The sequence below is a fragment of the Orbicella franksi genome, chromosome 11, assembly GCF_964199315.1.
Source record: "Orbicella franksi chromosome 11, jaOrbFran1.1, whole genome shotgun sequence".
In the NCBI taxonomy this organism is placed as follows: domain Eukaryota; kingdom Metazoa; phylum Cnidaria; class Anthozoa; order Scleractinia; family Merulinidae; genus Orbicella; species Orbicella franksi.
Genome location: NC_138155.1, coordinates 9,020,587 through 9,046,413, shown reverse-complemented (window position 1 = coordinate 9,046,413; position 25,827 = coordinate 9,020,587). Strand labels below are relative to the sequence as shown.

General features: G+C 39.5%; 3 protein-coding genes across 4 annotated transcripts in view; 2 read left to right on the top strand and 1 right to left on the bottom strand.

The window, feature by feature from the left end:
- Positions 1–1,441: 1,441 nt before the first annotated feature.
- LOC145460404 (inhibitor of growth protein 3-like) lies at positions 1,442–15,339 on the bottom strand. Its single transcript, XM_081445184.1, has 12 exons — positions 15,218–15,339; positions 13,385–13,456; positions 12,743–12,843; positions 12,073–12,138; positions 11,368–11,464; positions 11,037–11,123; positions 10,144–10,317; positions 9,235–9,360; positions 7,229–7,412; positions 6,289–6,421; positions 5,430–5,468; positions 1,442–4,559 (listed from the first exon to the last, which is right to left on the bottom strand). Exons 1-12 carry the CDS (start codon positions 15,243–15,245, stop codon positions 4,437–4,439), a joined length of 1,230 nt encoding a protein of 409 aa, XP_081301310.1. The 5' UTR covers positions 15,246–15,339; the 3' UTR covers positions 1,442–4,436.
- Positions 15,340–15,382: 43 nt separating this feature from the next.
- On the top strand, positions 15,383–21,336 carry LOC145460403 (aminomethyltransferase, mitochondrial-like). 2 transcript variants are annotated; one of them, XM_081445183.1, is made up of 8 exons: positions 15,383–15,593; positions 16,177–16,554; positions 17,072–17,150; positions 17,778–17,923; positions 18,548–18,734; positions 19,298–19,414; positions 19,536–19,574; positions 19,938–21,336. In XM_081445183.1, exons 1-8 carry the CDS (start codon positions 15,462–15,464, stop codon positions 20,114–20,116), a joined length of 1,257 nt encoding a protein of 418 aa, XP_081301309.1. In that variant the 5' UTR covers positions 15,383–15,461; the 3' UTR covers positions 20,117–21,336. The 2 variants fall into 2 exon arrangements, with proteins under 2 accessions (XP_081301309.1, XP_081301308.1); XM_081445182.1 differs by lacking the exon at positions 15,383–15,593 and having other exon boundaries at positions 15,872–16,554.
- LOC145460402 (dynamin-1-like protein) overlaps positions 21,336–25,827 on the top strand; it is a 23,177-nt gene continuing 18,685 nt past the window's right edge. The window contains exons 1-5 of the mRNA XM_081445181.1: positions 21,336–22,137; positions 23,640–23,697; positions 23,877–24,014; positions 24,742–24,827; positions 25,371–25,442. Of these exons, the coding sequence (XP_081301307.1) occupies positions 22,036–22,137; positions 23,640–23,697; positions 23,877–24,014; positions 24,742–24,827; positions 25,371–25,442 (456 nt within the window). The 5' untranslated portion in view covers positions 21,336–22,035. The remainder of the gene's footprint in view (positions 22,138–23,639; positions 23,698–23,876; positions 24,015–24,741; positions 24,828–25,370; positions 25,443–25,827) is intronic.

Below are 25,827 nucleotides of genomic sequence, written 5' to 3'. Positions count from 1 at the left end.
TGGTTTGTTGTTTTCATAAACATTTTCTATTGTCTCGAATCGGAATACCATTGTATATTTCAGCATATTACGAATTCATAAAACGCGTGCTTGTTTTCCGGTGATTTACCGGAAGTATGCTAAAATTTGCCGAGCCAACATTACAATAACAATGAAACCTTTGTCACACTTTCACTCACTTGGCGTTAACGCGAGGTGAGTGAAATGGGGGTATGGCGTCATTTTGTTGTCATGGTGACTCGATCCTGATAAAATGTCCCCACTTAAAACTCTCATCTTTCTCTAGTACACCAGTAACGTTTGATTTTGTCGTATTGATTATGGTGGTGCTCTAGTCATTCAAAGTTGAACGGTATTGTTATTTAAAAATCCGATCGATCCACCTTAAGGTGGCTCCCTATAGTTTTACGATCGCATGCGCTCTTAGGACGAAAGCTCAAGTAATCTGCGCGCGCTCAAAGGAAACGTCCGTGTTTTTCGATATTTTATGATGTCAACATGAGCACAAAAAGCAAAACTGATAGTGAATTTTCTCGCGTTTCCTACGTTGAAATTCCGTAAAATTTGGCAGACTGGTAATAAATATTTTACGTTAGTTGGAGCTCGTTTTCCAGCGAAATATATCTGACCAGTTTTTCTGCAGTGGTAAAAGACATAAATTTGCCAAAATTCTAAAAAAACTGCCAGCACTAACCCTACTTTTTTCGTGTTTAAAATTCGTATCCCGCCGTATTCAATGTACCGTAAAAGTCTGGAAAATTTCACCGAAGGAAATCCGAGAAAATCACAAATGAAGCCATAAAAACGGTAAACAACGCATTTGTTTGGGCATTTACAATTCAACATTAAAAGCCAAGATTTTAACAGAGATGATAGTAAATCAACATATCATCATTGTTTATTACATTTAATGAGTTTGAAAGGACTGGGTGTAAAAACGAATGCTAAAACAGCATTCACAACATAACACTAGCGCGCGCAACGTGACAAGTGATTATCCTATGGAGCCACCTAAGCAACGACGGCGCCGACGCCGAGGACGACGCCGTGGACGACGCCTCGTCAAAAATGAACTTATATTTTACCAGCGAAACTCGCAGTTGTCTAGATTTGTTCAGTTTGTCATTGGCTCTAAGAACTAAAAACTTGCTCAGGCTAAATATGCAATGACAGCGTTCAATTCCAAATGAAAATACGAAAAAATTAGCCGTCTACATTCGCGTTCTTATGTACGCAGAACTTTGTCATTTCACGATGTTTTGCAGAGGGCAGCAAAGAAATGTACAAAAATTTATGACGCACATGGACAGCCATTATTTTGATCATTAACCTTTTGTTTGACGACGTTCTCGCTTCCGTCGTCCTTGTGGTTTGCTTAAGCTCCCTTTTGCCTTTTGCTGCTCACAGGCAACAAACCTAGTGAGACATTTTGTGCAAAAAAAAAAAAAAAAAAAAAAAGAAAAAAAAAATTCTTCCCACCAACCCAACAAAGCTCTTACTCACCAATACTCTCAAACACTTTAGTTCTGTTGACAGAACTTCCCCTGACATAATTTTAGGATGATATAATGCTGTTAGGTTTATTTCAGTGTAATATCACAACAATAGACCATTTCCGAATTACCTTTAGCCTCTTTCTTTGGCCCCGTTCACACGTATCCGGATATTTTTGAATCCGCAACGTTATCTTTCCGGATACAAAAATTTGCCCGTCCACACGTAGCGTATTCAAATGGAATTCGCCTGTCCACGCGCATCCGATGGTATCCGGATTCACTCTAGAGAAACCAGGCCTACACGTTGTACCGCCATATTGGTTTATTGTTCAGTATAGATTGGACACGATTTTGCTACGTCATCGAATTCGAAAATATCCGGATTCACCGTCCACGCGTTATCGGATTCGTTGCGGATTTATTTTTTTTTCCACTCTGGAGGAGTGGGTTAGAAAATATCCGGATTCGCTGCAGAATTCGCCGGATGCGTGTGGACGGAAGCCGTATCCGGAAAGAAACAGTTGCGGATTCAAAAATATTCGGATACTTGTGGACGAGGCCATAACGCGAGTCTTTGCCTTTCATAGGTGCCGATCCTTTCAAACGAAAATGAAATTTCATTCACGTGCAAATTAAACGGCATTTTCATATGAATTATTGTGAACCAGACCTCGGTTTGATAGAGAGGCAAAGGCAACTCGGAAATGGGCTATTATCCAAAAGAAGACAAAAGATCTTTTCAGTTTAATTTAGTCAAGTTAATTCTTGTAGTAAACATCAGGAATATTAATGGGGTTCAGTCACTGTATTTTGAGTTATTTTGGCCACATACAAAATTACCAGCTTTAAATGGTAGGAAATCTGAAAATAACAGTTTAATAAGATAGAAAAACACCAAAGAGATCACGATAAACCATAAAGGAACAAGGATGGCTAAGGATGGAGAAGATTGACACGGATTACAAACGACGAATTTGAAAAATTGAGGTTAAACTTTTCAATATGTGCAAACCGTGACTGGGCTCCTTTAAGAAAACATAACGGAGCGAAATTCCTTGATAGCTTTCTCGAGTCTTCTACATTTTGCGGAGGAGTTCGTTAAGTAACCAAAACGAGACTGAGCTGAAACTAGATTGCCAGATTTTAAATTGGTTTGTTTCTTCAATTGATGCCTTTGAAGTAAGATTGTAGAAGTACTTTACAAATAATGAATTCAAATGTTTATTCTGTACATCTGGCAATTGCGTATGGCAACAAATGTTTATAAGGTTTCAATGTAGAGAATGTTACATTCGCACTTTACCACTTCTCAACAAACACACCATGATAAGAGGAAATGTGAATATCTAAAGGATCTTCTTGAGGCTTGGAAATTCATCCGCGGGGTTTTTTCTTGGGCTCAATTTCCGCCCCCTCCGGAGGGGGGGGGGGAGGGGGCTCCCATATAAAAAGGACGGGGGTGTTCGTCGGAAATTTTGAGAAGAACCCCTAATATAAGAGGTACCAAAATCCTGTTTTGTGGGCGTGGCTTAATTTTTTTCACCCCTAAGAAATACCATTTCTAAAACACATCACCTCCCATCATGTTTTTTTCTTTCGGCTCAATACCCTACTAAAGTAAAAGGTTCCGTAAAAGCTCCTGCTGTCAACCTTCGGAGGCTGAATACCCTACGAGGTACCATAATCGCATTTTTCACCCCTAAAATGTACGTCGAGCACCCCCGTTCCCCGGGAGATCTCCGTCGTGTCTCCGTCGTGTCCGGTCGTCGTTCCAGTATAAAACGCAGGCTCGTTTCCCGGACAGTGGCTAGTAATTGAGTTCTATCTTACCAGGAGCGACACCAGGTCCCCTTATTGTACATAAATGCTCATTCACTAAGGAGCCGTCCTCGCTACGCCAAAAGAACTTGAAAAAAACGCAGCGTTATTTTTATAGTTAGGCCTACCGTCCACACTAATCCGTCACGAAAACGGAGCTTTTCGAGAGCGCTCTTCAAACCGGAGGAATTCGAAAAAGCCGGGTTTTTCGTTTTAGTGTGAACGGAAAACATTTCGAAAACGGTGATTTTCGAAAACGATGTAGTCACAATTGCCATTTGATTTCCCTGTCCTAGTTTTTCTCAAACACAAATTCAAAACAACCGGTGATTGTTGCGTTTTTAAATTCCTCCGGCGTAGTGTGGAAGGACACATTTGATGCGTTTTCAGAGTGAAACCTCCGTTTTCAAAAGTTATTCGGATTAATGTGGACCGGACGGGGACTAAGTTCCGGACAAACGCTAAAACACTACTTGCAATATTACGCTCGAGTATCTTCACTGTGGAACATTCGGCGCGCTGCGAGCAATTTATGATAGTGGAAATTACCCACAAAATGGCTAACCTTATGTTTAGTACTTTTACTATGAGAGACGTCCTTTGTGTTCGATTTGAAAATTACACAGCAAGAAGGCAGGAAATTTGTCGCACCATCTGAGCACAATTCGGCAGAAAGTGGGTAGCAATATTACACGATATTATTGCACGAGTAGAAGGGATTTCTGCAACAATGTAAGTAGTGTTACGCCCATAAATTTCAGCCACGAAGAGGCGCACGAGAAACACAGTTACACCATAACTTGAGAGAGTGGCGGAAATCGAGACCTACATGTGCCCAGTCTTTGAAATATCGGGAAGCAGCTTCGCAACGAACTCTCCCATTTTCACGCAAACTCTGGAGAGTGTTTCGATTTGTCTATAACTTTCTTTTTCCAAGTTTCATGCTCGTTAAGTTCCTTAATTTTGAAATGCAATCCCTTTTGCAAGCTTCCCTTGTGTCCTCACGTAACACCTACGGGCAACAACCATCAGTCACGCAACACTCAGCCAATAGTCACGAAAAAGGGGCCCTTTCACACCGTAGAGCGTTACACTTATCCAGATGGCCTTCATGTACGCTGTTCATTTGTGTCTTCCTCCTCGTCTTTGTTGTTTCATTTGATTTTGACATTGAGGACAGAACCATTTTCCTTTGGGAGCGTCTGTTAATCCAACGCATCCGTAATGAAACCACTCGATAGCACACTGAAAAGCGAAAGAAACAGTCACATAAATGTCAATATGATTCGGGTGAAGTCTGCATACAGAGCTTATCCCGGTTTCTGTAGCATGAGAGAGTGGCGGAAATCTGAAACGACTTGGAGTATTTCTACTTCCCCCTGGATGGGATGCTAGTCCATCGTAGGGTTACCCCCAGCATTACGGTCGCTGGTACCCATCTATACACCTGGGTGGAGAGAGGCAGAGTGGAAGTAAAGTGTCTTGCCCAAGAACACAATACTATGTCCCCGGCCAGGGCTCGAACCCGGACCGCTCGATCTGGAGGTGAGCGCACTAACCATGAGGCCAACACGCCTCCACCAACTCAATTTCCCCTTGATTGGAAGTGGATATATGAAACATCACGTATTTGAACTGCGGAGAAAGATTTGAAGACAAGAATGAAGATCGCAGTTTTATCCACACAACTTAAGCAGCTGTGAAATTAAAGCCTAAAAATAATTCAGGCTTCACTAAGCTTTTTTATTTTTTTTGTCAGGCTTGATTTATCTCTACTTGTTTTGCACATTATTGTAAATCTACTGAATAAGGCGTTCCATCTAAAGAAGAGCCTTCAGTGCAGGCGTTATTTTGGAATGTCACCCTCGACAGACCTGGTTTTCGATGCCACCATCTTAGATTGTAATTGGTTGGGGCAAAGTGCAGGGGGTAATGGGTGGGTGGGTGGGGCAGTTGTTTATTTCCTTCCCCTCCACCTCCCCTCTCGCTCATTTTTCCACCTCTCGCCTACTTCCTCGGCAAATTGTCCCTCGCCCCAACATTCCACAGTTACCAAATTCAAGACGGCGGCCTAATACAAAAATGTGCACTCACGCGCCAATAACAGTTACTTACGTCAGGATTATCACATCCGACCATTTCGCCATAGGAGACCTAAAGGTAAAGAAATATTGACGCAAATAAATAATGGGCTAGTGTTTATAATGAAGATGACAAGTAAAGTGACGTACGAAGTTGAACGTGTGTCTAGTAAAATCAACTTGTCACACCTTCTAACACGGGTGGTAATAAGAGGAAAAGCGCTTTTCAACTGGAACAAAGTTGGCCAACAAGTTGCAAGAAAATATTACCCATATTACAAAATACCGTTCACCCTTATGGAATGTTCAAACAACAACTTCCAGGCTTATAAGAATTATTTACTATTTTTCCTTTCTTTCCTGTTTTAATAGCATACACTGTCAACCCTCAAATTAGACAGTTTGTTGTTGTTGTTGTTGCTGGTGGTGGTGGTGGTGGTGGTGGAAAAATCAAATAAATAAAATAATAATAATAATAATAAAAATATATTAACGTGCCAAAATTCTAGCTCAAAAAAGCAGTAAGCTACATGTAAATGGGGACACCTAAACTAATCAGTACTGTAAGAATTATAACATTCTAATCGCAAAAAGCTAAATTTTAAGTGTACGGGACATAGTTATATGTATGTAGACTCTCCAGTCTAGACACATACCTTTCTAGTTACACTACAACTTTTGAGCTTCAATTGTAGTTCGAAAACTACATTTGTTCAACAAAACAGTGTTCTCTAACTGGAATTACAGACTGCGTATCAAGCTTCGCTCGGAAACACTTTACTAAGATTACAAGTCTTTCCCTACTTGCTTTGTTTCTAGGCCTCGCAAAGGTCAATCTGTTTCGAACTTAATTGACCGTGAAGGCCTGGAAGAAGACGAGGCAATTCCCTTACCTGATTGCAAAGACAATACCGAGGTTCATTAGGATCGTAAACCCAGTCAGACACAGCAGCTACTGCAACCGCTGCCTCCTGTTCAGCAACCTGGGCCGAGGCTACCGCAGTAACCTGGGTCGAGCTTTTACTCCTGTACAGGACAAGAACAAGACAGTTCGGTGAAAGCCACAAATAAATGCTAGGGCTAATATCTCTCTTGTGTACGTAAATGAAAAAAAAAAAAAAAAAAAAAAAAATGGCAAATTTTATTGGGATAAATGGTTTTCCATTCACGTTTTTGCACTTTAGACTGGAAGCTTTGAACCAGAGAACTTACAGTATTTGCAATCCTGGTAGCCTACGAATAGACTTCCGGCGAGGACGGAAAAAAAAAATTAGGCGAGCAAAGCGAGCGGACGAGCGCGAAACTGAAGAATTCGGAGAGCGAAGAGATCGGGAAGGTCTCTTCGTTCGGGTTCGCCGGGAACCTCTTCGCAGGCCATAATCCAAGAAAGGAAATTTGTCAAACCAGCAACTTGCTCCTGCTGTAGACGGATCAACAAAGAAAGTTTGTCAAAGGGAGGTAGAAAAGTAGTTCCCAGACCCTTCATTTGCGTGTGCTTTTGTGCTACAGTAGCAAATGTGTTTATAAAACAGTCATTTCATTCGTTTCTGTCGTTTATGATAGTCATTAGAAACACCCTAAATACATGTACCTACATGTAGGAAGAGAATTTAACCATGGGACATTACCACGATCATAATTTTTTCATGGACATTGTCTCAGTCACAATTTTTATCATGGACATTACCTCGGTCATAATTTTTTTCTGGATACGGCCCTGGAAACTGTATTAGCATAACGTCCCACAAGGTGAAATAATTTAACAATTTCCAATTTTGGAATCTCACATGTAAGTACTGCTCATCATTCCGTTGCCTGACACAAGGTACTTACTTCTTCTTCTGTTTTGTTGATGTCGGCGCCACACTAAGAGAGGCATGCACATCACTGGGTGGAACAGGAATACTGACAGAGTTCACACTAGAAGCTGGCGAGTCGAATGGCATTCCTAGAGAACTACTGGCTGGCAGACCATTCAAGCCACCTGGTGTGGATGACAAAGTGCCCAGTGAACTTCCTGTTGATAACAAAGTCAAGTAAAAGCGGATGAAACAGCAATCAGTTTACCACAGCACCAGTTATTATAGCCTAAGACAGTGTCTACACCACGCAGGAGAAATTTGAAAACACAGTTTTATTTCTGTGGCTTGGTGTAGTACTTTTCACACTAATCCGTCACGGAAACAGAGCTTTTCGAAAACGCTCTTCAAACGGAGGAATTTGAGGCATTTTTTGCTTTTCGTTTTCGTGTGGATGGAAAACATTTTGAAAACGGACCTTTTCGAAAACGGTGGTGCCGCGATAATAATGTTATTTCCCTTACCGAGGTTTCCTCAAACACATACCGGTATCCAAAATGACCGGTGATTGTTGCGGTTTTAAATTCCTCCAGCGTAGTGTGGACCGAAAACGTTTGATGCGTTTTCAGAGTGAAACCTCCGTTTTCAAATTCCTCCGGCATAGCGTGGACAGGGCATGAGTAGGCCTGGAAGATGCATTGGTCTTGTTTAAATGCAGTTAGGACATTGGACACCGAAAGCAACAGTCTTTGCGTGAGCCCTCTGGAATCAGTGCTGTGTTCATGGGCAAGACACTTCAAGCTTACAGTGCCTTTCAACCCTGGTGTTCATATGGGCATAAACAAATTTTAGGCTCGGGGGAAGGGAGGAGACACTACAATGGACTAGCATACCATACAGGGAGTTTTCTACTCCCCCTGGACGGGACCCCTGATAAAGTCACCTGAGAAATTTTACACTCAGTCCATTCACAGCGAAAATAATCAAAAGCTGATAAAATACAAGAACAGAAAAATATCCTGACAAACCTAGCCCTACAGCATCCCTTTGCATGTGCACTAATCTTCAGAATTACGTACCCACTTATCAGTGGCTACATTTAAGCCAAGAGCACTATTTCCGTGTTTACATAGCCTCATCCAGACACAAGGAGGGCTGGGAGAATTTGAGACAGTTATGCAAACCCAAGACATAGTCGAAGGTTTGCGTAACTTTCGAGAATTCTCCTACTGTAGCCCCCCGAGTGTTTAGATGAGGCTATGTAAACACGGAGAAAGTGCTCAATTGCTTTTAGAAAACAGTTCTCACAAACACAGGGGAATCTAACACGTCACAACCGTGTTTACATAGTCTCATCTAAATAAACCTATTGACCAATGACAGCGTGCGTTGTAGCTCAATTATGCTATAAAAATCAATATTGTTCATTAAAACATGTAAGGCCCAGTTCATATGTTTTGCATCTGCTAGGCTGAACTAAATTCAGGAATAAAGTTCGACAATGGCATGGCAAAAGAATAGCGCCCGAATCAAACTTGTGAATTAAGTTCGACAAGCTCTGCTGTGCTACGCGACTCTGACACGGCAGCGATTCAAACATTGTGTCTCTGCTGCACCAAAAAAACAAAACAAAACAAAACAAAAACAAAAACGTAAATTATATTTAATGTATTTTGGCAGGATTGCATTCCCACGGGGAGTTATGTGGTGGATTGTTACATGGCTTCAGAAAATCTTGGTTGAATTAAATATGACTCTGGCACGATGTCTGAATCAGAGTTGTGTTTCTGCCATGCCACAGACGAACCTAATAATTGCAATTATTGAAATTAAGTTTGGCACGGTAGAAGTGCGATGTCTGAACTGGCCTTAAGCCTTTAATGTCCCTCGCATGGAGAATGAATACTTTTACTGACAAAGGAAAGCTGCGAGTCGTTTTACTCTAGCTACGTACTGAGAATAAACACCAAATGAATAATTTTAACACTGCCAAAATTGAAGTAACGATTCTACGATTCCTTCATTTCCATGGAAACTCACCTAAAGCTGCAGCGTAAGGAGGCTTCAAGGCTCCACTTCCTCTCCTCCCAGACTGCATCTGCAGTGTTGTTGTTACTGCTTGATGTGCAGCGACTGCCACAGCTGCTGAACCAGGTCCAACTGAACCTGGGAATGATACAAATCAATAACAAAACACATTGAATATTGACAGCTATTTCTAATATCAAGAGTTTCTCTGTGACTGGCCTGCCTCCTGTTGGTCAGGTAGGTTAGTACATGGACACAACTGGTAGGTACAGTAAGTACAGTCATAAGATTATGTCATACACTAGACCACGAGGGCTGTAATGACAGAATGCCGGCCAAAGGTCTAGACAATACAGACCAAGGACAGTGAGATCATTACAACAGAACTTGAAAGAACAACAAGAAAACTGAGCAGGATCTTTCAGGGCAATACCCAGTCCAATAGTAGCTAATAGTCAGAAAATACATGTACTTGAATGACAAAGGTTAATCCTAGTCATGGGCCCAGCTCTGAAGGAATTTACATTTAAATAAATAAAATGTAGTCATGAAGTAAAGATAAATTATGTACACTAGCCTGAAGTGCAGGCATTATTTTAGAGCAAAAGGCTTGATAGACCAGGTTTTTGATGCCACCACCTTGGAATGCAATTGGATGTTCTGAGACTGGCAAAGGGTTGGGCCAGAGTGCATGGTGGGGGCAGGGGGCAGTTGAAAGATAATTTTTCATTCCCCTCCCCTATTTTTTCCACCTCATATCTACGTGATATGAAATGTTCATTTGAGTGCGAATAATACACTGGCAGGCTACCACCCCCCCCCCCCCCCCCCGCACCCCTCTCCTACAATTTACAAAGGATCAATCATCCATGTATAATGTACAGGTAATATGAAAACTAATTAAAAGTTGTTTTGACTTACTTAATGTGTATGATCTTGGAACAGAAGAAGGAGACTGAGGTGCAACTGATTTTGGTGAGGGGGACATCTGATTGTAGACTCCAAGGGAACCATACGAATAGTCGTGCATCCCAGGAACGGACAAGTGGTCACCGTTCACAAGATCACCTGACAAACTGTCAGGAGTTTTTCTTTCTGCAATTGAGAAGAAAATAGGGGAAGTCTACATGATACCCGAGGACCACAAAATTAATACGTTTATGAACAGCAATTTTCTCATTAAGTTTTTCAGTGTACAGCAGGCAGTATTTATGTACCAGATTAATCTGTTCACTTTTACAGTCTTTGTCACCGGTAGGTTACAATGTACATGTACATGTGTGGGCTATATAACTGAACTATTAAATGAACTACATGTACTATTACATGCACATGACATTCAATTTTATTAATGGTGCATGTTAGCATCTAATGGTGAGTTTAGTCTTGCAGATATCAACGTGCATGACTACGTCAAAATTCAGCTTTTATTTCTTTCGTCTCCCTTGTAATTTTCATGTACATTTTATAGCTTGAATCCTGTTGAACAGTTTGTGAAAATCTTATTCACAAACAAGTTCATCAGTCTAAACTAAGAAAGTGCGAGGTGAGCTTCGAAGCCTTGTGGTGTGTTTTTCAGTTGTAATGAAAGTGCCATGTGCATGGTAAGTTGTAAATTTGCAAGTAAAGCAAATTCGAGTCAACTGCACAGCACCAGATTCATGTAGTTAGATGAAAAGGCTGATGCAACACAGTTTCTTTAGAAAGTAAAGACATGTACAATACACACAGTGGTTATTATGAGGTTGAATCACGTATCCTACATGTAAGTGTTCACTCACAGTTCATGTAGTTACAAGTACGGTGTAACTTACTGTGTCCAGCCAGTTGCAATGACCCGTGTATGTGATTATTTCTTGCTGGTGAGGGTGGATTAAGTGGTTCATCTAGTCTTAATGACCCTGAAAATGGTAAAACAGATAATTATCAAAACAGAGATCATCACACTATTTCCATAATTTACACTTCTTGCAATCAATGGTACGAAAGATCAAGTATAAAGTGTACATAGTATAATTATATGTTATTGCACTCATTACTTTGTCCCCCATCAAAAGGTGCAACCTAGCAACCAAATGCTGATTTAACAGGAAACCTACATGTACAGTACATGTACATGTACCAGATAATAATTTATCTACTTACTTTGTTCTAGAATTTCTGTTATACCAGCATTATCAGCTTCCAGTTCCATTTTAAACTTTGCCAGTTCTTGATCTAGTTTTCGTAAATGTCTGTCCACCTATAGAAAGACATGATTATGGTACCTTATACAAGTCACACATAATTATACATGTACATTGTACAAGGAAGTTGTCTGCTTATAATTGAAGAAGTTCAATTTGAAAAAGTTTTGCTCGCTTGAGAAAAACAGTTGCTCTCCTCCTGAAAACACTAAATGAAACCCCTGATCAAGTTGAGAAGAAAACTTACTATAACAATAATTTCCAATCTACCTGCGCCCACTTATTGTAAAAACTTAGGTACTAAAAAACTGTTAATACTTCTATGACCCTGCGAGCTGCACTTCATACTTTTTTGTGCTGGAGACTATAGTTTTTTGTCTGTGTTTTTGTTTTTGTTTAATTTAATATTCATTTGTTAACTTTGAATATCTGTAAGTACATGTATAATGTTAATATTGTAAGTAACTGCTAGCGAAGTAATCAATTTTAGTATTGTACGTAATGTTAATTCATGTTTATATTTGTAAATTATATGTCTTTCAAATAAATAAACAAATAAATAAATAAATAAATAAATACATAAATAAATAAAGTTGAAAACTGACCACTAAAAATTTCACTCAGGCAGAATGATTATATAGTATTTCAGAAATGTTTGGCTCACCAGATCATAAGTCTGTGATGCTATATTCACTTTCTCATCAGCATCTTCGATAGCCTTTTGATACTCCTACCAAAAAAAAATGACAGAAGTTACATCAAAAACAATATGAAAACCAAATAAATGAGTAAAAGATGGCAAGTGGTTGATATACTATTCACGTAAATGACAATTTGTATTAAACAACAAGCAATGTAAAATAAACAATAGCTTCCATTTGGTGGGAACATATGCTTAGATATTTGACCGCAGACATTATCTCTTCTGAGAAGTGAACAGTTTTCCCAGAGCTTAGCTCAAGGAAAACTGTGAACTCTGAGCTATTGTGTTTATTATTCCTCAAATATTTTTTGCAACATGAACAGTTTTGAAAATCGGGAAATGTCACTTGGATATTCAGTTTTAGCCCAGGTGTATCCTGTCATGTGATTCTTTAGAACAATTGCACATGGGCAAAACTATTTGATGGATTATTTATAAAATTATGCGCATGTATAATACTGGGTACATGTACAGAACAATTCAAAGTTATCCAGCTACCTACAGTTTTGTATATGATTATACATGTATGTCTGTTAACCCAGACCTTCTGATTGGATGACTTAAAACATTTTTGAAACTCATTCAACATGCATTGTTGAAATTATTGTAGTGTTAGTACTTTAGCACTTACATCTCTGATTTGTTTGTATTGTTGTTCCTTCCACTCTGGCTTGGCCTTGCGGCAGTTCATGAAAAACTGTTTCACTCTGATGTCTAGGTCATCTATTCTGTCTGTTGATTCAGAAACAAAAAACAGGGATCATGTTCTGTGAGCAGGAAAAGCATAAAATTACCTGGCACAGCTTTACCATAAATTACATACATGTAACTTGACTGGGGGGGTACTGAGTATTTAAATTAAAAGTTGGCCATGTATGTAGATCTATATGCATCATTTATTTGAACTTACCATTTATAATGTAGACAGGGTTGAAAATATTTATGAGAAAAGGGTCTTTTTACACCATTTTGGACAATCTCAATTTTTGGCACTGATATCTAAGTATCTAAAAGTATTAATTTTATATCATTGTTAAAAAATAATTAAAATGAGGCATCAACAAAACCCTGGAGACTCAGAACTTATTGCAACCTGACTTATAATTTGCAGGACAGCATATAATGAAGAGAATACAAGACCTTTACTTGGTCTTTTTGTAAACTTCAAAAACTCAGGCCTTCTCAAAATTTACTTCGTACTTTACTTCGTACGTTCATTAAACATACATAATGTTGGACATACAAAAAATGTACAACATAACATCAAACTTACTTTGAACCTGCAGATCCATCTCTCTCATGTCTGTAAATCTGTCTCGCAGCTCCACTGGGAGTTGCTCTATCACTAATAAAATAAAAGTTCAACTTACAATAGTTCAATGTACAAAAAAATGTTTTAGATAAATTAAAACTGACTGGGTATGTACATACGTGTACATGTATGGTACTGTTTTGCATATATTTACACTAAAATACAGATACATGTATACACCCTGTAACCTGGCACTCAAGGTCCATTGCATACAGACTCTACCTTTTTTCACCTCTCATAGGAAGAGGAAACATGCACCTTTTCTGCATGGCAGCTAATTTCACTTCCTGAGGGTATCTACAGTTTGTCTGTTGGGTGTACCTCAATCCACACTTCCACAAGAATTTATGTATGACTTAGTCAATTAAAGGTGACCTTTTTTAAAAGGATTTTAGAAAAACAGCCCTAAGAAAATGTGCAAGCTGATTGGTTAAAAATCATGTTTCTATAACTCGATGGAAACACAGAAGTTAAGAACAAGCTGTTGACGTTATGATGGTGCATGTAAAGAGAATTTACATTTTGATGATCAAAGTAAACATCAAGTTGTTTTTCTTTTTTCGTCGCGGTGTTTTCTAATAGAAGTAGAAAACATGTTCTCCGTGTTTTTATCAAGTTATAGAAACACTCATGAAAGTTTGGGAGAACTTCAAAAAGCTGTGGTGTGGCTCATGTTCCCACAGCATTTCTCGTTCTCCTAAACTTCCACTCGTGTTTCTGTACAGCGTGTAACTCGATAGAAACACGGTACGTTTTCTATTTCTTAAGTACAGTATAAGCGATAAATTATAAGCATTGGGGGGCATGACAAAAGTAGATTTTTTGAGGTTTCAAAGACTTGCTGGAAGTCATTGCTTTCTATGAGGGTAAACATGTGAAAACTAAATGTAGAAATTTGAGTAAAAATATGAAAACTACAAAAAAAAAGAAAGCTTCTTTGCGAAAAGCATTTTTGAGATTCCGCTTTTATCATAGTACAATAGAGCACACCAAGTAAGTATACTGCCCTCTTAGGTCAATTCCTGAAATCATATCTGCATAAAAAACCTGACAGAAATATGCAAGCCTTAACATTCCAAAGATTATCCACGTTGATAATGTATGACAACAACATGCACTATTTCAACTGTGTATCTGATTATGATAATTCACAACATTCTGGAATGGGCTGCAAAACTGAGACCAATGACTTTGTAATTGAAATACTTTTCATTGAGGAGATTGCAGATTGCAATATTTTTGTGGTATGTGAGTGAAAGTTAGGTTAATGTACCATTGAGGGGGATAAATTTTCTTTAGCCTATAAAAAATATCTTTGAGGAAAAAAAAAAGTCAAGAATATCATGTGCATTCCTGACTTTTTTTTTTTTCAGGACATCACTCATAACAGTTCATGCATACTCTATAAATAAATCCATACGTACATGAAGTGATAGCAAAGGTCCCGTGCGATTTCAAAGCATCCCGAACTCCCGATTACAGACGAGCTACTGCGCATGTCTGAAGTCCGACCTTGTTTACATTTTTGCGATCAATCGATCTCCCTCAAATTACAATTAGTTTGCCTGCACACAACCTTTCGAATTCTAACAATCGCCTTAGATCGAAGCAACGAGGTCTCGTGTCCAAATAAGTGGTCTTTACACAAAAATTTAAAGTGATCTGAGTGAATAACGAGCGCCGAATGCGGAATTTCAAACCCGACGAATTAAAACTTTACAAACCCTAAAAATACTCTCATTGAGGAGAATGCACGCAAGAAATAAAACTTCAAATGAGCTGAGATAATCTTACACTCGACATAGTCCTCCAAATAAAGCATCTTGCATCAGTAGCTGTGTAATTTTTACTTCTTTTGTGCTCTTTTTGTTAATTTCATCATGGCGTCCATTTCACGATCGCCGACCCTCGCTATCGCGCATGCTCAAGGTAGGGACCGCTGACGCGACAGCATCCGCGTCCAAGATTTCACAACCTCAAACGATCGCGCGCTGGTGGTTAACATAAAATTTCCTAGGGATTTTGGAAATCAGTGACGATGAGTTCAATTTTCAGAGTAATTTCCACGAGCTTTCAATGCGTGGCTTGCAGGAGGAGTGATTTATATCTTCCGTTTTCTCGCACACTTAGTAAGCTCACTGCATCTCGAACATTTGCAACAGACACACAGGTAAGCGCGTGTTGTCCACTTGACTCGCTATTAATATCTTTATTTTTTTATTTGTTTTATTTGTTTCGCTGGATCAGCTTTGTAATCATATTTCCCAAATCTAATGTGCCACCGCATACAAGCCCTTTGAAACACCCCTGGTCCCTCCCCCATAAATGCATACCATAATTGACCCACTGTACCTCACTGTAGCTACCCCCCCCCCCCCCACTACTGAAATAAAATGAATGAATAGATAAATAAAAAAAATATATAAAACTTATAGGAATACGTGGGAATTCTGAGCTCCTAAAAATAAAAATTCCATGTCAAGGGGGCATGCCCTCAAACCCTGCAAGAAGCTCACGTCTTCTGCAGTTGGTCAACTATCTCTTTGGTATGTAATCCATGGAAAATGAAAGCTACTGAAATCCCCTGCGTGTACATGCAGGTACTAAGGCTAATGGGAGCGGGGAAAGGGGGAGGGCTCAGCTACGTAATACAGGGTCGAGACAGCATTTCCCTTGAAGGCATATGCTTTGATGTTTATCATAGCACAGGTACATACTTGTCAATCACAAAAATCGTTTTCTTTTGTTGCCAGGAAAACCTAAAAAGGACACCACTATATGACTTTCATTTGGAACATGGAGGTAGAATGGTTCCTTTCTGTGGTTGGTCTATGCCTGTGCAATATAAAGATGGTGTTTTACCCTCGCATTTACACACGCGCCAGCAAGCCTCTCTGTTTGATGTATCACACATGTTACAATTCAAGTTACACGGAAATGACAGGGTTAAATTCTTGGAGGGTTTAGTCGTTGCTGATATTGATGGACTTGTGGACAACACTGGAACACTCTCTCTGTTTACGACAGAAAGTGGTGGCATTATTGATGACTTGATCATTAACAAGACTCCTGAACATTTATATGTTGTGTCTAATGCAGGATGTGCAGATAAAGTTTTGAAGCATCTCCAGGTATGGTGATTGACACTGGAATATTTGTACATATAGGTGTACCCCCTTGGGACCAGAAAGTGACTGATTTTTGAAACAATGAGTGTCGTCTAGAGGGGTACAGGGCCATGCTCCCTTAGAAAATGTCCTGGATTTTTTTTATTCCCGCAGTCTCCTTTTAGGGGTTTCTGAGTAATTCCAAAGAATCTGACTGATTTCCGTAAAGTGGTGAAGACCGGTATGGATCCGCACCTGCACCCCCTAAGCCCCACCCTCCAACCACAGGGTGGGGGGGGGGGGGGGGACCTTGGCTTATAAAAGACTGTACGAAATCTGTTCAAAAGTCCGCGACATTTATTTTATTGACTCACAATAATTTTAAATGCTCTTCATGAAGAGACTCTTAGAGTTCATACATCGAACAGGCCTTCACACTCCATTTTCAAAATTGGCATTTAATTAATTTTCAGAAGATAACAAGATCACATACTCAAGATAACACAAATTGCATAACGTAAACATTACTTCTTTCTAACAGGAAAGACTACAAGCTGTGAGTAGTGATCTAGATGTTGCTCTAGAAGTTCTTGAGAACAAAGCCCTTGTTGCATTACAAGGTAAAGAATATTGACTTCTCCCAAATTTCAGCCTCAAAGTTCTTGGTCTCCATATGTTCTTAAGTATTCCTTTCTTACAAGGTGTACATGTGGGCATGTACATTAATTTTCATTACCATATATAATCAAAGCTTTTTTTTTCTATGACAGTTGATGGTTTACAAAATATTTCATTTTATCATTAATTGATAATGCTCACAATGTGACTATTGATTTTTGTTATAATTTAGCTGTCTAGATACAAAGTAATAATTTTAATTGTCACACATGACTAGTAAGCTGCTGGCAAAATTATCCAATGCAGAGCTTCTTTATGATCTCAGCCCTGGCAGCTATTCTGCAGGGTTTTTCTATTACCAATTCTTAAAAAATATTACAAAATCAACCATCTACTCCAACTAATTTAGCCACCTACTTGAAAACTCTGTAAGTTACCACTCTGTATTTTATCTTTTTCTAATGTTATTGTCTTGTTATATTGGTGTAATTTAATTCAAATTGGCTTTCAAGCAGTCTTCATCTATTGACCAGTACAAGTTAGTACATCTTACGCCAGGGTGTAGCTTTGTTCCTGGAGTTTTACATGCAGTCTAGAGTCTTACCTCTGGATCCAATGCTCTTATTTAGGTCCTCAAGCTGCCAAAGTTCTTCAGAGCGGTGTTCAAACTGACCTCAGTAAAATGTTCTTTATGCATGGTGGTGTAATGGATGTGTTTGGAATCAAGGATGTGCGGGTTACTAGGTGTGGCTACACTGGAGAGGATGGCTTTGAGGTGAGAACATCTCTACATTCAGGGAAAAAAAGAGGCATGCTACCTGTTCACAAGCTTATGTCATTCACTGACCCAAAAACTTTGAAAATATTCCATCCTGAGAGAAATGTAGCGTGATAAACATATACTGCCTTTGATTTAGTTGTTGGGAATTTGGGGGCAATCAGTTGATGAAGTCACCCTGACTTCGGCAACTAGGCGTTCTCTTTTCCCGACGAGGCATTCCTTTTTCGTAGGTCGTATGATGTCGGCAGCTCGGGTATTCGTCGGTAAATGTACGTGTTTTTCATTCGTTCGTTTGTTTATGACGTACCATTGGCTTGTTCATTCATTGGGGCGATAAAATATATATTTTTTTCGTTTTATATGTTTTCTTCATGCGTGCGTTCGTGCGTGCGTCCGTGCGTGCGAGATTGCATGCGAGGGTTTGGTCATGAGTGCGTGTGTGTGCGTTTCTTTGTTTCTTCTTTCGTTCAATATTCCTTCATTCATTTACTTTTTTTTCTCTCTCTCCACCACCTGCTGATCAACTCTACAAAACAAGACTTTGCATGCCTACACTGTACAAGTAACGAACATCTGCTGTAATTTTAAAACAATCTCTCTCCTTGTACTTGTATCCAGTTGTCTGTAGATAAAAACAGAGCTGTTGATTTGGCCAAAGCCTTGTTAGAAAGTAAAGAAGCCGAGGTAAAACCAGCTGGACTGGGGCCAAGGGACAGTTTGCGACTTGAGGCAGGCCTTTGTCTCTATGGAAACGACATTGATGAAGGCATCAGCCCTGTTGAGGCAGTGCTTGTGTGGACAATAGGTGAGTAGGTTTGTTTTAAAATGATCAGTGAAGGCATAGACTGTTCACAGCCCTCTATTTTTTCTTACTTTTATTCGACCGTCGAACGCGCGGATAGAATCGCGAGAGAACTCGACGTCAGCGCAAAGCAGGAGACTTCACGGGATAGCAGGTGGAGACCGAGAAAAATAGAGATCCTATTCTTCGTTTGGCTGTCCTTTCTTTTTCTGCGGTTCTATGCCAGGGCTCCCTCGGTCTACCACTTTGGCTCTTTCCCTACGGAGACCAAGACGTGATAGAACGCTGGTAGATTTATTCTAAGCATCCATAGACACTATAGATATCTCTTAGCTGGGGTCAGTAACCTAATAACTTCGTAAATCTACTGACTATCGTGTATTCAGCTAGCCTTCTTCCCTTTACTAATCTGCACTACATAACACTACTCTGCGTTACACTGTTCTGCATTACACTGCACTGCAATGAATAAACACTATATTGCTTTGCACTATATTACACTGCACTAAATTAACCCTACAAAAAGCATATTACCTAGTTTCTTATTGAACTTTTCGTCGTTAAAGGGAAGAGGCGACGCGCCCAAGCAGATTTTCCTGGAGCTGAAATAATCCTGAGACAGATCAAAGAAAAAGCTAAAAGGAAAAGAGTAGGCCTGGTTTCTAAAGGACCTCCTGCAAGAGGTAATCAATTCTCATTAGTGATTTTCGCACATTTCTTTTTTGTGCCAGTTCTGAGAATTCAGTAGCCTATCAGGGCAATCTAATAATTAATTTACCTTGTTAAAAATTTATGTCTTTTTAGGTGGAACAACCATTCTGGATTCCGATGGGAATAAAATAGGTACATTAATCATTATCACTTTTAACAGAAGTTCTTTTCTCTTCCGCTTCGCTCAGCCTAATAGAAAACAGTTCTATTCTAAGTAAAGGAGACAAATAATACAACAAATAGTAGAGGGAGCCGTCAGCAATCGAGTTTATTCACAAGATCACGCTTAATGCGCGTTACACGTTACAAGGCAGAGAATTTACGCGAAATGTTAGTGGTAACCTTTTTACCTATACATGGCCATTCAGGGCCCCGGGGCTTTATCCTCTCTTAATTCTGCACAAACTATTGCACCACGTACCATACGACTGCCAAAACCTTTCTTTCATGTACGACACAAGACTGTATCCGTGTTCACTCTTCCCGAATTTCTAGGTCACGTGACCAGTGGATGCCCGTCACCCAGTCTCAAGCAGAACATTGCAATGGCTTACGTGACGTCAGAGTTCGCCAAACCTGGGACATCTCTCCAGTTAGAAGTGTACAAGAAAAAGATCGAGGCTCAAGTTGTGAAGATGCCTTTTTTGCCAACAAAGTACTTCTTTGGAAAGTGAATTTCAACGTGAAAGCCAAAAGACAGTCGAAACAAGCGTGTATGATTTAGGAATACTATTTGAAATTGAATAGGGTTTGAAATAATGTGTGAAAAATATCGAAAAGATAATATAATCGATTACTTAATTTTATTTTTTACATGTAACATGGTGGAGCCCCTAATCAAAGTTTTAGTGCGCAATACAGCAGTCAGGAGCTCTTTCTCATAATCAGAACTAGATTTACTTTCTGTAGTCAATCATTTGTCGTCTTTTTAAATTAATATTTGAAAGCTGTTTACCCTGGAGCAATCCGCGCGTTCAGTTTGATTTGCACGTTGACAATCTTATTAGAAGAAATGCTCGTTCCCAAGGCCCTTCCTCTTCCTCGCTCGAGAACGAGAGAGGACCATGGGACGGACCATGGGAGCGAGGTTGATCTGAAGGGTTCACAAAACTAAACATGGCTAAACCATCATGTCTAGGGTTCATGCAGAAAATAAATCTCGCTATTTGTTCGAACCTAAATCTAATGGTGCAGTAAGAGCGTGAATGTTGCCAGCTGTTTTTCTGACTTATGAGCGAGCGTGAAATAGCTATTCCTTAAATTATTGACCACTCCCGTGTTTAATTTAAACAAACAAACAAAAAGTGTATATAGACGTGAAATAAAACGTACAATCTTTTTTACTTGTCTGCTGATACGTTCCAATGAGTTGCCCAAGATAACCTACTTTATTTTTAAGAAGGCCCAGTCAAATGTCATTAATACCATCGAAGACTAAGGTCGTTATTTTGGAACATAACGTTCGATATACCAGGTTTTCGATGCCGCCATATTGAATGTGGGAGGCGCGGTGGCCTCGTGGTTAGTGCACTCGTCTCTGGAATCGAGCAGTCCGCGTTTGAGCCCTGGCCGGGGACATTGCATTGTGTCCTTGGGCAAGACACTACTAACAGTGCCCCTCTCTACCCGGGTGTATAAATGGGTACCGGCGAACTTAATACTGGGGGTAACCCTGCAATGGACTAGCATCCCATCCAGGGGGGAGTAGAAATACTCTTAGTCGCTTCATGCCACTGAAACCGAGATAAGCTCCGGCCTGATGGACCACTTGGCTCGTATGCAGACTTTACCATATTGGATTGTAATAGATGGCGGCCTAATACGAAAATGCTCGCTCGCGCGCCAACAATACTCCTGCTTACCCTCCACACTGCCCCCCACCCCCCCCCGCCACCTTCCCCCACTTTCCTCATTCAAAATCCCGTTTAGACCTTTTCAACGAAGTCACGTTTTTCCGATCGATTTTATTCACTCATGATCAAACAAAAAATAATCTGGCACCGTCCGATTTATCACGTACAGTTTCATTAGAGGCCGTCGCAAACTCATAAAGTCTGATTGAACCCTTATATTCTAACTTGCCAGTTTTTACAAAGAAATGTATGCTAGAGGGCAACGCTTGCCCCCTAGCCTGAAATGTCAGTCATTTCCTGCCCTCAGCATCACCCTCGGGGTTAACGCCAGGGGCGGGAGATGACTGACAGTTCAGGCTACTTCACTCTTGTCCCCTGGTATACATTTCTTTGCAAGTGTGGGATCCCAACGTATTCTTATGAGAATTCATAGATTTACTGCATTCGGCACGATAAATTGAACTAGCTATGAAAGTGATTTATTTTATTTAAAAAATACGAAAAATTGTTGATATTGCGTGACATCGGTAAAAAGGTCCATTGGATCAAGAAAAACAACCGCGAGCACGGCCCGGAGGCTCTGGGGACGAGGATGTCTGAGGCCACCAACATTTGGTCAGCAGCGTTGCAACAAAACAGATGCTCCGATGCTCGGCGATCGTTTTAGGCGAAGTCCAAAATAAAGCAGTTCAAAACCTGTGAACCGGCAGAGTACAATATTATTATTTCTCCTCAAATAAATGGATCAGCTTATTCCTGTGATTAACAAGCTTCAAGATGTGTTCAATACAGTAGGATCAGAGGCCATTCAGCTGCCTCAAATTGTAGTTGTGGGCGCCCAGGTTTGTACAGTTTATTTTGGAAATATTTTAACACTCGCTGATTTCACCAATTTGCAATTTTCTAACCAGTTGATCCAGAAAGATCGACGGCGTCTGTGTTAACATTTGCCATTTGGTCAAATCATAGTTTCACTTTTACTTACCTTGTCAGGGAAGATGTCAATTTTTTCCTTAAATTTTGAGTTTACTTTACTTTATTACCCATGCTGCGAAATACGGCGGGAAACCGAAAGCGAAAGATGTTTTCTTTTTCACTGGAATAAGATTGATATTATGCGAAGACAATCGATATTAAATTACTGATTGTTTGACAGGTGTTATACAGAATGGTGTGATTTTGTTTTTATATTTCCAAAACGCTCTATACAAGTTAGTTTGCCATGTATTTAATTTGTTGAAATCGTTATAAGCTGTCGAAGTAAGGAGACATTTTGTCCTTGGCCTGTACACAATGCGAAATGGCAGCATAATATTTGCCCTATCTTGCTTTGTACGCCCTAATGCAGAGTTATCATTCTCTTTGGTCGGAGAATTTTGATTTCCTGTGAATTTGATTTCCCTCAGCAGCAAGGCAGTGTCTACAATTTTATTTATGTATACAGTGCACATATGAGAGAAAGAAACATTTGAGAGTTAAATTTGACATCTCTGCTTGAATTCAACTAAAGTTTAAGAGTTGCACTTGAGTCAGTTGCAAGGACAAATTTTGGACTTGCTAAGTTATTACCTTGCCTATTTGGAAAAATGTCATGAATTGGCTTTCTTCTAAACTGATTAGATTCTTGCATTAGACATGTTCATGGCTCAGTCCTAAACTGGAGATGTCCATCAAAGACATCAGCCTAGACTAGAAGCTTCAAACAGTAAATTATGTACTTAATTACTAGTCCCAAGGTAGACAGTTTTGTTTCCCCAAGAATCTTGAAATTTGAGAAACAACAAAACTTACTTTCTCCCAAAGGACCAGTAATTAAGTGTTTTGATATATAGCTAAAATGTATTGTAAAGTAATTACCACCAAGTCAAAGTAATGTCTGGTTGGTTGGGGAGTGGGCAACAAATGCTCAAAAATATTGCTACCCCTGGGCAGCCAAAGGGCAAAATTTAAATTTAGCCATTGCCACATGACCACAAATAAACCAACAAGAAGCTGTGTTAGATTAAACTAAACTCCAGCTAATAATACTGATGAACCTTTTCTTGGTCATTGCACATGAAGCTGCACAGCGCAAGGCTAACATGCTATTGTGGGGGATTGATTACATAAATAAACAATCATTCCCAGCATATAATAACAGGTCAGTGTGATGGATGACTGTAACCTGATATAAGGCATAACTTACCTGATATAATGTAAGGCCTTGATGCAAGATTTAAAGATGGTACCAGGCACGGAGGCATTATTCTATAATCTACATGTAGGCACCCAACCTCCATCAAGTGATGTGTTTGTTGAATTCTTCATTGTATTTTTAATTATTTAATATTTTTTCTCCCCATAGAGTAGTGGAAAAAGTTCTGTCCTTGAAAACCTTGTTGGAAGAGACTTTTTACCACGAGGTAATTCAATTTTGAAAATAATGATTTAACACCACAACTACTAGCAGAAGTTGTAAACATTTATGTTGAATATTGAAGTGTACCAGGACTGTAATAAACAACTGTATTGCAGTTGTTTTAGAATTGCCATGTCAGAATTTACTTCAAGGGCATCACTGTGAGTTCAATCTTCCTTTAAGGATCTGGAGTTGTTACCCGACGACCACTGATTCTTCAATTAGTTCACACTCCACCAAAGAACAAGACCACAACATCTAAGAAGTCAACCAAGGAGGAGAAACCAAAAGGCTTGGAGGATGACGAAGAAGGCGAAGCTTGTAAGTGTAAAGACCTTTTTAAAGAGTTCAATCATCTTCCAGTTTTAACAGACACATAAATTTTTAATTAAGAAATAGAAAATATGTTCTGTGTTTCTATCGAGTTATAGAAACATGAATGGAAGTTTGCGAGAATGAGAAATGCCTTTTCAAGTTCTCCCAAACTTCCATGAGTGTTTCCATTAAACAGTTAGATTATGAGCTCAAGATTTCTATCACGCGATAGTTGACAAGGGCGCAGCCCAAGTCAACTAATATGCATAGAAATAGAGATGGAATATCTAATTGTTTTAATATAAATCTGCTACTTGTTCAAAATTTGATTTAAATCCTCCTCATGAACACTTTGAAAACACCAAGAAGTGGCTGTCATTTTGTTAACAAGGGTACACTGCAATGCTAGTCACTATCTATCAAAGAATAAACAGTGAGTAGCGTAGCCAATCAGAGAACGACATTCGTGATAGAATGCTAATAGATTTATACTAAAACTCAATAGAAATACAGTGAGCATGTTTTCTAGTTCTTTTAGAAATTTTTGCAATGAAAAAAAGAAAACAACTTGTTTACTTTGACCATCAAAATGTAAATTCTCTTTGCTCATACCGTCATTACGCCAACAGCTTGTGCTAGTTCTTTGTTTCTGTCAAGTTGTAGAAACATGATTTTAAAGTGCATATTTCATTTGGGCTATTTTTGTAATGTATTTTTAATTTGCTGGCAACAGATTTTTCAGATGATGAAGGCGAAGAGTCTGAAAAGGACAAGGAAGAACCAGAGGAATGGGGAAAATTTCTTCACTTAAAAGAAAGGGTTAGAGCAAAGATAACCTAGTGACAAAATAATAAGCCTCCCCCCTCTTCCTGTGCTAAAATTGCTTACTAGACAATAAACAACCAAAATCTTAGTCTACTATCTTGCATTTTTTCAGAACCCTTGAATGTAGAATGGATATTTACAGGTTTACAACTGACAGCTTTGCGAACTTGTTTTCCTTTTTGTGTTTTGTGTATCATCTTTAGAAAGTTTCATGTACATGTGTACTGTGTACATGACATATACACCTTTAGAACTTTTTTTTAGATCTAACTTAGTCCCTTCTAACCATTAGTTAGATCAGTGCCAAAAAAAAATAAGCATGCCCCCCCCCCCTCCCGCCAAAAAAAAAAAAACAGCACTTATCACAACTTTTGCTATCAATGATTTTGTAATACAGGCCAGAATTAATTTAGAAGGCTGGTGTTTGTTACCTATAGCAATTCAATTTTGAAATACATATGTATGCATGTGTTGTGCAACACTATCACTACATCTACAGTCCATGTTTTAAAACTGCATGATTCCATTCCTTTACAGAAAGTGACAGACTTTAATGAAATTTGTGACGAAATAGAACGGGAGACTGAGAGAGTGACAGGAAATAACAAGGTTTGTTATCTAATGCTGGCCAGTTGTCTATCTCATTTGTGGGGGGTACTTGGAGGAGTTCCAGGGGCAATGTCATGCACTTTACTTGCAGTGTATTGCTCGCTTGCTAGTTTACATTGTGCATGTAGTTTTCCTTGCCTCCCTCCCACTTAGGTTAGTAAATCTTCCACACCCTGTCTTGTGTAGAGGTGGGCTTCATCTGGGTTACCATGGTAACCTCCCTTCTGCAGAGGAGATTGCTGCTCTCCTCTTCTGCTATCCTCCAATGTTTTCATGAGATGGCTTCAAGTGTAATCAAGCACTGAATGTGTGCATGCAAGTGCAGGCCTTCTGACAGGGTACAGGGGTGTAGGAACCGCACAATTTGGTCAAACCCCCACAAAAC